Raw genomic sequence first — 15,319 nt, 5'->3', positions numbered from 1 at the left:
TATATGTATATATATGTATATATTATCATCATCACTGTTTTAATATTCATGTGCCATGCTAGCATGGGTTGGACAGTTTGGTAAGATCCAATGGGTCCAAAGAGTGTATCATGCTGCAGTCTGCCTTGGCATGGGTTCTACAGATGGATGCCCTTCCTAATGCCAACAACTTTACAGTGTGCATTGGGTGCTTTTTTTCATGCCACTGGCACAATTGAGGTCACCATGTAGCTTGCAAGTCAACAAACCCAGGGAGGAGGATGCATCCGTTTGTTAGATAGCGGTTAAGGTAAGAGGGAAGAGGTTGGGATGGAGCAGGTTTATGTTGTAGAAGGGCTACAAGGCTATTCACATTTAGGGGAGAGAGAGAGAGATAGAGAGAGAGAGAAAGAATTAGAAGTGTCTCCAAGGAGACAGACAGTGGTGATGAGTTGTCCAGGTGGTACCTCAGGTAGCAAGTGTAGTAGTGGGTGGGGAGAATGGGGGTTTGCAAGAGTGTACAGAGGAAGAGATAAGGGAAGTGGGAGAGGAAGGTAGGCAACATTTGTAAAGATTGGGAAACAGTTGCGAGAAGTGGGGTACCCAAGTTGGGGAGGCTATAAGGGATGCTAGCAAATAGGGTAGTAATGATACTGTTGACAAGGGAGGGAGTGAAAAAATTTATCATTTATTCTATCACAAAAATAACAATAGCTGATTAGTCATTTTTAAATGATTAATTAAAAGATCTTTTAACAAGTAAAATGAAATAAAATCCAGAAAATATGAATAAAAATCTATTTAAATTTGAATTTATATTCTAGTTAGTTACTGACCAGGACAGGTTTGTAAATATGTGTTTATGTTTTATGCATTAATCTCCAAAATGTTCTCATTTTGTTTCTTATTAATTCACACGTCACATGTGGTTGGCATTAAGAAGGGCATCCAGCTGTAGAAACCAAACCAGAAAAGACTATGGAACTTGGTGTGGCCTCTGGCCTCACCAGTTTCTGTCAAGCCAGCATGGGAAACAGATGTTAAATATTGTTGTTGATGATGATGATGAAACTGATATATGAAATTTGAATGGTTTACATACACCATTAAGTTAGTAAAAAATTCATTTCTGCATAAAAGTTTACCTCTTTTTCACCGGACTCTCGAAATGAAAATCTGACATATGTAGATGAGCTTTGTGACATGGGACCTGACGGTTTGTTTGGCAACGGTTCATGAAGATGGGCCACTATTTTAGCACTGAAACAGACAATAAGGCAGTTATCACAACAGCAATTACAATGAATAAATAAAATATTACAGTTTCACTATATTCCCTACACTCTAGGTATTAGGAGATCAGTAACACTGAATTGAACCTGATACAAGTCAGAGACAACTTTTAGTTCTGCACACAGTTCCTCTGGTGCTGGTGGCACAACAAAATGTTCCTAGTTCACATTAGTGGTTGGCAATCATAACAGTGTTCAGTTATAAAAAAAACTTACACAACAACAACAAAGATTGAATATTTCATCAGTAGTATCAAATGATGAAGGAACATGAAAATGAAGTGACACTGTCCCGTTACAGACCTCCTATAGGTTTGTATGTAAGCATTGAAAAATGGATGGAAAACAATAATGATGATAATGATAACTGTCTAACAGTAGAATTAAAGCCAAAACTTCCATCCTGTGTTTAACTGTTTCAAACTCTGAGTTGGTTTTAAGGCATTCTCACTAAATTTGAATTCATACGGAGTCAGAAAATAAATAATTCAAACAAGAGCAGTTATATATTAAAAATATCTTTTTGTAAAATATCTGCAAACAAATATCGAATTTTCTAGCTTTAGCTGATTTATACAAAGAGCTAAAACTAGAAACATTGAGATCAACTAAAGCTGATTTAATACACTGGTATAGATCAGATAATGCTAGAAACATCCACAATGCCTAATCCATAAGCTTACAGATAAGGATATATTAATGAGAACTTTACAATATATTGCTTTAATTCATTCTACAAAGTAATAGTCTTCAAGCCACATTAAAACAATTTAAACCTGCTAACAAATAAACAAACAATAAAACATCATCATCATTTAGCATCCATTTTCCATACTGGCACAGGTTAAACAGTTTGACCGGAACTGGTAAGCTGGAGAGTTGCACCAGGTTCTAGTCTGTTTTGGCTTGGTTTCTATGGCTGGATGGCCTTCCTAATGCCAACCACTCTACAGAGTGTACCAGGTGCCTTTTACATGTCAATAACATGGATGCCATGTAAATTGGAACTAAGTTGGAACACTACAAGATATTTTATGCTATTCTATACACTTGCATCAGTTAGCTGATTTCAAAAATATGTATCGTTCTAAATATATCAAAAATATGCAGCACTCTAACTTTATATATTAATCCAACTTCACACAATTGAGATTAGGGAAATCTAGGAATAAAAACATTGATTCAACATGCTATAAATATTTACTGAACCATACTACTCATACAAACATTAAAATACAAATATGAATCTATTGTAACAGAAAAAGGAACTAAAATTCCATTGTTTTGTGTCACAAAATAAGATACATTGCTTGCTTCACTCTACCAAAAATTATTATGAAATAATTTCTAAAATAGAGAAGACAGATTATTTGAGAGAGATGATTAGCATTCCCTTTGACAAGGTTCTATGAGATTATCAGTTCCTTAAAACATAAATATATCTAGATCAAACTAGAAATGTTTCTGTTCCATTGCTAATGAAACTAAAATGACTACTTCTAGAAAGATCATTACAGGAAATAGCCTCACTTCATCAAACCTTATAAGACAGGTGTAAAATAAAATAATTATTCAACATTCTTACAGCAAATAATTCAAAGCCTTTTAAAACTACCTTTGATTATACATATGCCTCAATTGTGCCTCCCCCGCCAACTCCGCCTTGTGGAGTTGGCCTTAGGCACCTGACCACACACAGCACCCAAATTCTATTTCCAAGATCACCGCAAAACCACTTCCCTCCACTGCTCCATTGACTCAAATAGCCGGGACACAATCGCCAAGGACCACCAAAAGTGGCAGCTTGTCATCATTGAGGGAATGGACCAAATGGAAAATAACAGACACAAAGAATGACTTGTACTACATTGTCCTCTGCCAATCCTTCCCTGTGATAAATGCTCCCAGCTCTTCTATACTGCCTTTGGCCTCAACAGCCACTTCATACACCGGCACCCTTTGCACCCATCAGAATGAAGAGGCTCAATCACTCACTACAGATTAACTACTCGAATACAAGTGAATGTCAACAATAATTTTTCAGACTATTAACCGCACATTTTAAAAATGCATTTTTAAATATTTACATATGTTTTGATAGCTTTAATTCTTGATTATCACCAGGTGTGTTACTTCTTCTGGTATGCATATTTCCAAACTGGAGTTACACAAGGAATCTTTATTTCTAAACTAATTTACAGAATTTACAAAAAAAAATTAATCCAATTTTTAGTAAAATATTTCAAAAGTTGAGTTACCTTCGAGCAAATCTTGAAGGATGCTCTTCGATGTATACACATAAAGAAAGGGGTAAAGATAAGATATATTTCTGGAAGAAAAAAAAAGAAGACAAAAACAAATTTTAGAAAAAAACATTTGAAAACGTTCATTCATATATGTATATTTTATCATTTTTATCATTATTATTATTATTGTTATTATTATTATTATTAAGGCGGCAAGCTGGCAGAATCTTTAACACACTGGGTGAAATGCTTAACAGTATTTTGTCCATCTTTCTGTTCTGAGTCGACTTTGATTCCACTGAATACGACTTTGCCTTTCATCCTTTTGGAATTGATGAAATAAGTAATAGTTACACACTGGGGTCAATGTAATCAACTTACTCCCTCCTCCAAATTTCAGGCCTTGTTCCTATAGTAGAAAGGATTATTATTATTATTATTATTATTATTATTATTATTGTATGGTTTGGCCCACGTGGCTTAAAGATTCATAGGCTCATTACAGAAACCTAGCTCATTAGGTTCAGACAGCTGAATGAAGGGATATAGGAAGTCCAAGACGGCTGCTAGAAACTGAGCTGCTATTGATCAAAAGGGTCGATGTTGTTGGAAATAGTATTGAAATTTGAGCAACACCAAATCCATCAAAACAGAGATCCTAGTCTGAACTTCATACACCATGTGACTATGGAACTTAATTGACGTCAATAGCCAGCAATGGCACCGATGTGTGTGTGTGTGTAATGTTGTATGAATGCATGGATGTGTGTCTGATGCATATGCATGTGTATCTGCTATATGTGTGTGTGCATATAAGCTGGCATGTGGGTGAGGGCTGATGGCATCAGCTTGATGGTGCATATGTACATTTTCTAGGGTGGATGTGCTTATGGGTGCATGTGTGCATCAGCTGTGTGTGCACTTGTGTGCCAACCAAAGCCTTGTGAGTGGATTTGGTAAATGGAAACTGAAAAAAAGTCCATCGCACATAGATATCCATATCTATGTGCATATGTCATTGTATCTGTACTTGTCCTCCACCACCACTTAACAACTGGTGCAGTGTGTTTATGTCCCCATAACTTAATGGTTCAGTAAAAGAGACCAATAGAATAAGTACCAGGCTTAAGAAATAAGTACTGGGGTCAATTCATTTGTCTAAAAATTCTTTAAGGCAGTGCTCCCCTCCCCACCACATGGCCACAGTCTAACGACTGAAACAAGTAAAAGATATAACTGTATTTGCAAAGCTGCTGTTTGCAACATAACAAAAAGTTCTTAAAATTATGAAGGAAAAATTCTAATTTGAACACAGACTCTTCAAAGAGATTTGTGAAGATGTTTTGGTATCATAGGACTAGGTTCTTCCTGTTTATTACAGTTTTCTATATCATAGCAGCTGTCTGTGAGAGCATCTGTATAATGCCAACGTAGCTAAATCAGTAAAAAAATAGGAGAAAAAGTTCCAAACATGGTGGAAGAAGAGTTTTGGCTAGCAAGAAAATATACCGAACCCTACTCCCATCTAAGAGATAGCCAAGCTTGATATGCAAAGAAGAAGATTGTGTGTAGCTAATGTAAATTATGAATGCACTAAAGATTTAATGGGAGCACAGGCAGGCAGAGAAGAAAAATTGCATATGTAGCAGATGCCCAGGTTTAGCGAGCAGTAAGAACATCTATAAAATGAATACTTTCAAATGCTCAGACAAGTATTTTTATGTATGTGACCAAATTATAAATGGAGGTGTGTGTTATAAAAGTAAACTAACCAGAGTGAGAACAGTGTGTAAAAAGTTCAGAGAATTACTATCTTTGTAGATACAAAGACTTTTTCTCTCTGAGCAGAGTGTATAATATTTGTGTTTAATCCATGCCAGCATAGTAAACATGAACATTTAAAAGCAAAGATAACCATCATTGTTTCTAGATGAAGTCAACATGGTATCTAAATTGCAAATCAATCAAAGAAGTCTCAACATAGTTACTTAACCTGCTGAAAGTAATAACCAAATCCTTAAAATTATACCTTATTGTCTTCTCTCATTTCTCTCTCATTCTTGATTACTCTCTCTAACTTGGGTAATTATGTATCTCCTCTATAGCAACACACCTGTTTCTGTCCCTCTGTCACACTCTAACCTCTCATCACCTGGCACAAAGCCACCTTTTCCACCTCAAAAAATCTTTGTCTAACAAGTTACTTGGAGACCTCACTGGTGCTATGTATAAAGCATCCAGTCTACACTGTAAAGTGATTGGCACTAGGAAGAGCATTCAGTCATAAAAACTATGCCAAAACAGACACTTGCCAGTGCTGGTGCCATGTAAAAAGCACCCAGTCCACTCTATAAAGTGGCTGGCATTAAGAAGGGCATCCAGCCATAAAACCCATGTCAAAACAGACAGTGGATCTTGGTACAGTTTCTTGACTTTCCAGCTCTGATCAAACCATCCAACCCATGCCAGCATGCAAAACGGGCGTTAAATGATAATGATGATGGTGATGACCCTATTGCCTTAAAAGTAGAAGGAAACACTGGATAATGTGGACCCAGATATATTGTCAGATCAGAGTGGTCACATTTACAACATAAATTTCATTCCTGATAAAGACATGAAAGTCACATCAGCTCAACCATGTCCTTGGGGGAATTTGAGATTTCATTCTCTAGAGACATGCTAGATCTCAAAAACAAAGAAAAAAACATCTCTTACACCCCACCACTCACATAAACACACAAAGTAAAATGAAAAGTGGAATGGAAGTGATTTTTATGAGTAAAAACAGCAGAAGTGAATCTGAATCAGAGAACTATTTTCATAAGATTTAGAATATTTACTAAATTTCAAAGATTTGATGAATTTCTTCACTTATTGATATATCTAACCAGTGTTTAAAGGTAAAGTTAACTTCTCAAGTAATAACAACTCAGAAGGGCTGGTTTCCTGGTTTGTGACATATATATTCCCCACTTGGATGGAACGCTGATCCATCACAGGATTACTCATTTTTACCAGCTGAGTGAACTGGAGCAACCTGAAATGAAGTGCTTTTCTCAAGAACACAATGCACTGTCCGATCATGAGTCCAACACTCTAACAACTAAGTCACACACCTCCACTAACCAGTGTTTAGAAGGAATATAACTTGAACACTTTGAAGAATCTATGCTCAAATTAGAACTTTCCTTCATAATTTTAAGAACTTTTTGTTACGTTGCAAATAGAAGCTTAGCAAATACAGTTCATCCTTCTCCTCATCATCATCATTAAGCATCTGTTTTCCATGCTGGCATGCGTTAAACAGTATTTTGCTCCAGTCTATTTTGGTTTGGTTTCTATGACTGGATGCCCATCCTAACACTATTCACTCCACGGTGTACTGGATGCCTTTTACGTGTCACTTGCATGGGTGCCTTTCATATGTCACCAGTACTGGCCATGACCGTGATTTCACATAGCTTGATGTATCTTCTCAAACATAGCAAATCACCAGAAGTTTTGATCAGTTGTTATTGCCTCCATGAGCCTCAACATCTGAAGATCATATTTCACCATCTCATCCCATGTCTGAGTCTGTCTCTTCCACAGGTTCCCTCCACAGTCAGAGATTGGCACTTCTTTGTGCAGCTGTCCTCATCCACATGCCTTACATGATCATACCAGCATAGTATTCTCTCCAGCACACATCTGATGCCTCTTATACCCAGTTTTCCTCTTAAATCATTTACACTCTGTCATATGTGCACACTGACATTGCACATCCAGCAGAACATACTAGCTTCATTTCTTTCAAAACTTTTCATGTCCTCTGCAGTCACAGCTCACGTTTCACTGCCATGTAGCATGGATGCTTGCACACAGGGATTCTACAATCAGCCCTTCACTGAGGGAGAGGCTTTTTGTTACCAACGAAGGTAGAATCTCTTTGAACTTTGTCCAGCCTATTCTTATTCTAGCACTACACTCTGAGAGCATCCTCCTCCACTGTTGACTTGGTCAACTAGGTAACAGAAGCTGTCTACTAATTTCACTAAATTCTTCTGAATTCCCAGTTATTTTCAAAATTAAATGAGACAGATAGTCTGCATATTTTATTAGGAAATATGGTCAGAAAAAGGTTAAAATGAGTGACATTTGTATAAAAGGACCAAAAGTAATCTCCAGTGGGTTAGTTATCAAGGGATCAACATTATCAATATCTCTGTGTACTGACTTTATCATCTTGAATGTCTTCATTTCAAAACACACTATCTTTCCCCTAAATAACTTTGGTATTTTCCAAGTTCTTTGAAATGAAACTCGGCTTGCGAAGACTTATTGGGGCAAGCGAAAGCGAAACCGTCAATGGCACCTGTGCCCAGCATCGCCTTCCTGGCACTTGTGCCAGATGGCACGTGTAAAGACATTCGAGCGAGATCGTTGCCAGTGCCGCCAAACTGGCTCCTGTGCAGGTGGCACGTAAAATACACCATTTTGAGCGTGGCCGTTGCCAGTACCGCCTGACTGGCCTTCGTGCCGGTGGCACGCAAAAGCACCTACTACACTTTCGGTGTGGTTGGCGTTAGGAAGGGCATCCAGCTGTAGAAACTCTGCCAAATCAGATTGGAGCCTGGTGTAGCCATCTGGTTTCACCAGTCCTCAATCATATCATCGAACCCATGCTAGCATGGAAAGCGGACGTTAAACGACGATGATGATGATGTTTGCAAGTATGAGAGATGGAAAAGGAGATTATGCATATGTGTGCGTGCACATGTAAGAAATAAATAGCCATTGGAAAACATACATTGTTCTGAGCACCTCTCCAAATTAATCTGTGAGTTGTTAACATCAAAGTTCCACTTTCAAAAGGAGTCTAGAATAAAACAGAAAAGAATATTACAAACACTGTATAGTCATGTACTCTGTGAAGGAGTTCTTTTGCCATGTTAACATATCAAAGAGTTTCTGTAACAGACAATAATACTGTCATACAGAAATGTTACTTCAACATGAAACTTAGTCATAAAGCACCCAATGAAGGATCCTCTATGAGGGCACTCAACCTGCTAGAAAGAGCAGACAAATCTCCCTTAAATCACAGCAAACAACAAAATCAAACAACAAAAAAAAAAGAACAATGCACAACATAGATATACAAAAACAAAGGATTGTTATGATTATAGGTTTGTTCAACAGGAATGTTTTTAATCCCGATTTGCTCAATCAGGCTTGGTATTGGAGTTGGGACTAAATAATGAGTATCATCTTAATAAGAGTCGTAATATTTTACTGGTATTAAAAAAAAACACTCCGAAAGGAAGTAAACTCTACTACACATATTGAATTGTGCTAGACATGAATTCAGTCTCTCTCTTTCTCTCATATATACATACGTTTATGCACACATACACATATTTTTGAATGTACAAGAAAACAGTATTCAATATATATATATTGAGCTATATAAATATTTTCTTCTTTTCTTCGGTATATAAATATTTCTGGATCTATTTTAAAACGGGGGCCACATTTTTCATTAATGTTTTACGTAGTGTTTTTGGTACGGAAAGACTTTCAAACTTCGTATACTTATCTATTTTGTGTTATAGAACAGAAAAATATTTTTGTATTCGAATTTATTTCATGTAAAAAATTGTCTTATTTCGATAATTTCAACCAATCACTGACAAGTATTCAGTTGTTTACATTTACTCCTTTGGCTGATTAAGCGATGTAAAGCGTATTTAATCTCCATACCTTCGTTTTATTTGCTTTTTTCATTTTAAATTTGCTTTAACCCTAACCCCTAGCGTTAGGGCTAGGGTTAATTGTTTCAGAATCGTTTGTTTATGTAGTCGGCACTTAATGTATATCGGCTGAATGGACGTCAGTGATTGGTTGAAATTACAGAAATACAACTTTAACATGGAATAACTTATGGATTTCTTTTTTTTTAAAGAAGACTAAGAGAAAAAGATGTTTTATATGACACATTCTACCAGTGTTCCAAGTTTCAAAGTGTTTCGTTAATGAAAAGTGTGGCCCCCGTTTTAAAAAAGATCCATATTTCTAATTAAATATTTAATGCTCACTATATTAATTATACTAACACTAACTTTGTTTTATTAGATAGCGTTTGAGTAAAAAAAACTTCAGGATTTCCCCCCACCCCACTCCGAGACATGTCTCTTGGAGAACAATTCAATATATCCTTGGTTGTAGCTATCTCAAGCACGTTGATCAAAGCGGTGTTATTATTCAGTTCGGGCTAGCCTTGGTCAAGTTTTTCAGCCGCAACCATCACGATATTCTTTTAGGGTTAACACTATTGAATTTGTCATCTTTTCTAAAGATGGTAAGATATAATTTGGTTGAAATTTTGACAGTTCTAACACGTCAAACGATTACATAGAAGCTCCCGTGAAAAGTTATTCATATCTAGCAAAAGTTGTCATCGTTTAGTAGACGTACAATTAAAGCCTTAACACAATAATTGTCTAAATAGTCTCTACCGGACGACCCCTGCTGGTGTAAAGTGCATAACAGTATAAGCCGTATATAATTATCACAAACAACACAATCAAACGGTTATTGTTACCAAGACGAGTGGGTGGGAAACATGCCCAGGATATTGATAGTTATCAGCCAATTATTACTATCTAAAATGTTCTCCCAAAAGTGACCACAGTAAGCGGCTTCCATTTGAGTCTGACGAATCGCCTGTAAGCGCTGTATAGGTACGAAAGCAATGGTCACTGTCTGACCGGCCATAACTATCAACCATCGAAATGTGCGTGCGCATATATATATATGTGTGTGTGTGTGTGTAGTTGAAATTTACAAGAAAACAAAAGCCAGGTGTATTAGTTTGGCGCTCAAGAAAGTGAGAAAGTCTTATATATAGGCAACTCTTCGGTATCATTCACCCAGACAACCTCCCTCATGACAGATACAAAGGGTAATTGATGGCTGAAGCTCCCCAACTCTAGCTTGGTGTAGAGGTTTTGTGGGTAACAGGAAGTTGGTGGGGAAGTATACAGCGATAAATGTCAATAGAATCTTAACATCTTGTAACATCTATACTGTCTGACACAGCTGAAGGAAACGAAACGGTTAATGTTTACATCTTGCAACTATCGGAAGGTGACGAATTTTTTATGATCTGTAGTCGAAAATCAACCAAGGAAATATCTGCAGTGAAAGCTGTACGTAAAATACGTCTATTTGTGGTACAAAAACATAAAAGAGCTCAGCCTAATCTTTTGTCTGACATGTACAGTATCTAAAAGTAAGTTTATTTCTGCGGAAGACGTATTACAAACGAGAAAGGCGGGGGAAAAGGCGATTACATAGGCATAAATATTGAATAAAAATAGAAATTACGTGCCTTCTCTTGACCATCATATAATGCTACTCCACTTCTTTGGAAGACGAATACTTCATCTTCAGCCAGCTGGCCGTCGCTCCACTCGAAACGATCCATGTAAACAACAAAACACTTCTCTAAAGTTTCTCTCTTCAAGAAGTTGTACTGAATCGTTTAGTCACCACTGGATGGAAGGGAAGTAACTCTAAACTCTAGCAGGCGAAACTAATGCTAATTAATATCCATGAGCAAAATCATGGGTGCGGTCGTTCAAGCCTGGTCAGCTTTCATCGAACTGGCCTTTTATGAAAAACCTTCTAGTCATGTCCATGACGCCTTTTTGTATTTCTAGGATGATGATATCCAATGTCCTCTTCTATTTTAAAAACTAGGGTGTGAGTTGAAAGAGATTTAGTTGTTATTTCTAGCAAATTAAGAGACCACTAGACATTTCTGCTTTGTCTCAGTTTAAGTGAGATTTAGGAGGACAAGAACATTTTCCCCGTTTAGGAACTTCTTAAAAGATCTGTTAAGACAAAATCAGAACTTAAGGCATGTAATTATTGCATCGTATATATGCTAATTAAATCTTAATTAATTAAGAAACTATATATATTAGCAATGTAATAAATCACTTTTAAAAGCTACTTTTCTTTTAAATTTATAGGTTAAACATAAATACATATATTATTGAAAATATTCGCAATAATAGAAATGTTTTGTAAATGACATAGCGAGTAAATATCCATTTTAAAGAGTCATCTCCCTTGATTTGTTCATTCGGCTGAACGAAGAAATACATAAATAGATTGTTGTACAGAGACATTCCGATCGTTTCCATTGCTTTCACCAACGTTCTTAAAGCCAGGAAAATTAGATTACAGTAACAGTTGATGCTAATGGGTCATTGTCTCATATCATTGCACCAAACAGCGGTAGCTTCTAAATGTGTTCAGTTCATGGTACTTTTTGGTTATCTCACCCCCATTAAAAAATTGCCATTAAAAAATTGGGTAATCTCCCCACTAAAAAATCGGGTTAATGTGGCATGAGATTGGATTAAAAGAGATCCTTTTGATTCAATACTTCAACACATTGTTGACGTTTAATCTCTTCAATAGGCATGGTATGGTTTGTTATAAAATTATTATCAGATTCAAAACGACATTTCATCTTTTCTCTTTTTATGTTTATTAATTTTTCCTTTTTTTTGTTTTATTGAGGGTTAAACATTTTTTTTTAGTTGAAGGTGATAACCAAAAGTACCGATATTACATATACATATACGTATATATATACATTTTTTATTTTATGAATGAGCTACTCCGCGTCGGTCACCGGAGTGATATTTGATCACTTTATAGAGTGTCGGTTTGGTGTCTGGAATGGGATAGCTTACCTCATGGGCAGGTAGAAGCTCTTTAACCTTGGTTGGTAATCTACCTAGGAGAATGAAATCTCCGAAATAAAAGCTGAGGTCTTGGAAGTTCCTGATTTTGTCAATTTTCATGTCACATTGGCGAAAGTCTTCTTAGTCCAATAGGTGGAGATAGTGCAGTGCAAGCTACACCCACTGAAAATTATTCCTCTGCACAGGTACTTCTTGTACTCCAAATCTTAGTAAAACCATTGAATTGGTTGGTTGGCAGAAACCTAAAAATGCACTTGTAACTTACTCTAAAATGTCTCAAACAGATTCAGTAAATGGTAAAAAAAAAATTTAAAAAAAGCTTGGGAACGTCAGGGGAACAGGTTTGGCTCGGTATGTGTTCCAATGTATCAAGGCCGGACCCGGTCGTCATCCTGCCACTGTGGTCAAACAATCTTCAAGAAAAAGTAAAAATAAACATCCTTTGAATTTCGGTTGTTGGAATGTGCGTACACTTGATGATAAATTCAACAAGAGGCCAGAAAGGTGGGCTGCACTTATTGCATGTGAGCTCAATAAATATCCCCTTGCGCTCCCTGAAACTCGTCTCTCTGGTGAGGATCAAGTAGATGAACCTACTTATGGATATACTATCTTTTGGAGAGACTTACCTAAAGGTCAGCGTAGAGCATCTGGTGTTGGGTTTGTTCTCAAGAATACATTAGTATCCTCCATTGCACAACTTCCAAGTGGTATATCTGAGCGGATCATGTCATGCCGTATTAAACTGACAAAAGGTAGGTTTCTTACCGTTGTCAGTATCTAAAAATATTTTAAAATATAGTCACTCATTGGGGCCTTCTGGCGGTTTATTAAGAGTTTAGCTCCTATTTCTAAACAGGTCGATGCTTTTCCGCATCCTCATGCCTTGTGCTATATATATACGCTAACTGATAACCGCCAACTTTTATCGTATGAATTTAGTTTCGGTTTAGTTTTTTTGGCTCTAAAGCCCTTATAAGTAGACCTAGAGAGCTGAAACTTAGACATACAGTTTTCCAAAACAAATATAGCATGCCAAGATCAGATGATAATCAAGGTGTACGCAAATAAATGAACAAATGAAATTAAACATTAATTTTTCAGTCATCATACAATAAATAATACGGTACTAAAAAGAATTACACAAATCAAAAAGATATAGTATAGCATAGGTATCATACCAAGATCAGATGATGATGATCAAGGTGTGCTACTCTGGTTGGGCCTTCTCAATCTCCTCGACGTGATGCTGGTTGCTCTTCATAAACATCAGCCTCTCAAAGTTACCATCTGAGAGGGTGGCTCTCTTGTCCCTCAAAATATCTTTACCTATAGAGAAATGGCGCTCAACTGCAGCACTGGATGGAATGGAGGTGTTATACTTGGTGAACCGGTCGCTCAAGACCTGCTCACCCAAAAATGCATCTTCAGTCAGGACCTCCTTCGAGATGGCCTCCAGCCAGGTCTTTAAGTTCTACGCCTTGGATTTCAGTGACCTGTGACTCGTGCTCTCTCGGAACCGATTGATGCTGATAAACAAATCATCTTCTTTATCCTTATTGCTGGTGGTGCTGCTGCCCCTCTCATTGGTCTCCATTAGGGCTGTCTCCACGACGCATGGGAGCTGTGAAAAAATATGACATCACCCCTTCCTTTCTCATTCATAAACACAAGAATATTATTATAGTAGATTAGCTTGGTAATCATAAAAAATACAAAGCCCAGCATCACCACTGGATCATTCTACACATCTGTGTAATTTTTCGCGCAATTCCACCTAGCCGTTTGACCTGAATCCCAAGACAAGAAAGAATCGCCCATGTCAAATTTATGTGTAGATAATAATAATATAACAACAAAAGAATGAATGAGACCTCGATATTACGTAAAATAGAGGAATTTATCTATAGATATATGTGACAATTAGTTGGTTGTCATACTAAAATTCAGAGTTTCGGATGCGGGAAATGAAGTCCGCTCCGGTATCTCATCAGTTATTAAGACAAAACGCTATAAAAAAAAACGTTAAATAAAGGGAAATTACTCTAATAGGCATGATCAAAGTAATACTTCATTCATAGAATCCGCATATGCACACATATACACGCACAGACATGTACGCACACACACATGCATATATATCTATATACATACTCACATGCGTGTACATATTACATACAAACACATATATATGCGTGGCACCTTGGGCAAGTGTCTTCTACAATAGCCTCGGGCTGACCAAAGCCTTGTGAGTGGATTTGGTAGACGGAAACTGAAAGAAGCCCGTCGTATATATGCATGTGTGTGTGTGTGTGTGTGTGTGTGTGTGTTTTTCCCCTCAATATCGCTTGACAACTGATGCTGGTGTGTTTACGTCCCCATAACTTAGCGGTTCGGCAAAAGATGTCGATAGAATAAGTACTAAGCTTACAAAGAATGAGTCCTGGGGTCGATTTGCTCGACTAAAGGCGGTGCTCCAGAATGGCCGGAGTCAAATGACTGAAACAAGTAAAAGAACAAAAAGAATAAAAGAATTAAGAATGTCTACGTATACACGCACATACACACGCAAATATACTCATGCACGCATCACTACGCTCATATATACATCTCTACACGCACACACACACACACACATACGCGGATATACAAAACGTGGTTTATACATATATGCATATACATACGCGGAAAACGTATATTCAAATAAAAACACAGACGTAAAAACGCACGCATTAAGATGCTCATATACACATCCCTATATACTCATACATACGCGGATATACAAAAACGTAGTCTGTGTGCACATGCATGTGCATAGACGTAAATACAAATAAATACACATACGCAAAGAAGTCATAAACCATAAAACATTCACCATCACCGCAAAACTTGAATATACAAATGAGTTATATATATATATATATATATATATATATATATATACAGACACACAAATACACCCCATGTCTGACAAACACATCTACACCTGTAGATATGTAACGTATATATATACACATGTGTGTGTATAACGTATATA

At 36.9% G+C, this 15,319-nt stretch overlaps 1 protein-coding gene across 4 annotated transcripts in view; it reads right to left on the bottom strand.

Moving 5' to 3' along the window:
• Window positions 1–15,319, bottom strand: part of LOC106876214 (vacuolar protein-sorting-associated protein 36) — a 41,428-nt gene that overhangs the window by 24,930 nt on the left and 1,179 nt on the right. For 2 of the 4 annotated variants that reach the window (XM_014924674.2, XM_014924676.2), the window contains exons 2-4: window positions 8,310–8,378; window positions 3,530–3,600; window positions 1,125–1,239 (exon numbers count right to left, since the gene is read on the bottom strand). In XM_014924674.2, coding sequence (XP_014780160.1) covers window positions 1,125–1,239; window positions 3,530–3,600; window positions 8,310–8,378 — 255 coding nt within the window. Of the gene's footprint in view, window positions 1–1,124; window positions 1,240–3,529; window positions 3,601–8,309; window positions 8,379–10,892; window positions 11,100–13,463; window positions 13,957–15,319 lie in introns of those variants that run through there. The other 2 variants (XM_014924675.2, XM_014924673.2) reach the window with 2 other exon arrangements.

The sequence above is a fragment of the Octopus bimaculoides genome, chromosome 5, assembly GCF_001194135.2.
Source record: "Octopus bimaculoides isolate UCB-OBI-ISO-001 chromosome 5, ASM119413v2, whole genome shotgun sequence".
Taxonomy (NCBI): Eukaryota; Metazoa; Mollusca; class Cephalopoda; order Octopoda; family Octopodidae; genus Octopus; species Octopus bimaculoides.
Note: the sequence above shows the minus strand (reverse complement) of the source record. Positions and strands in the feature narration are given on the sequence as shown.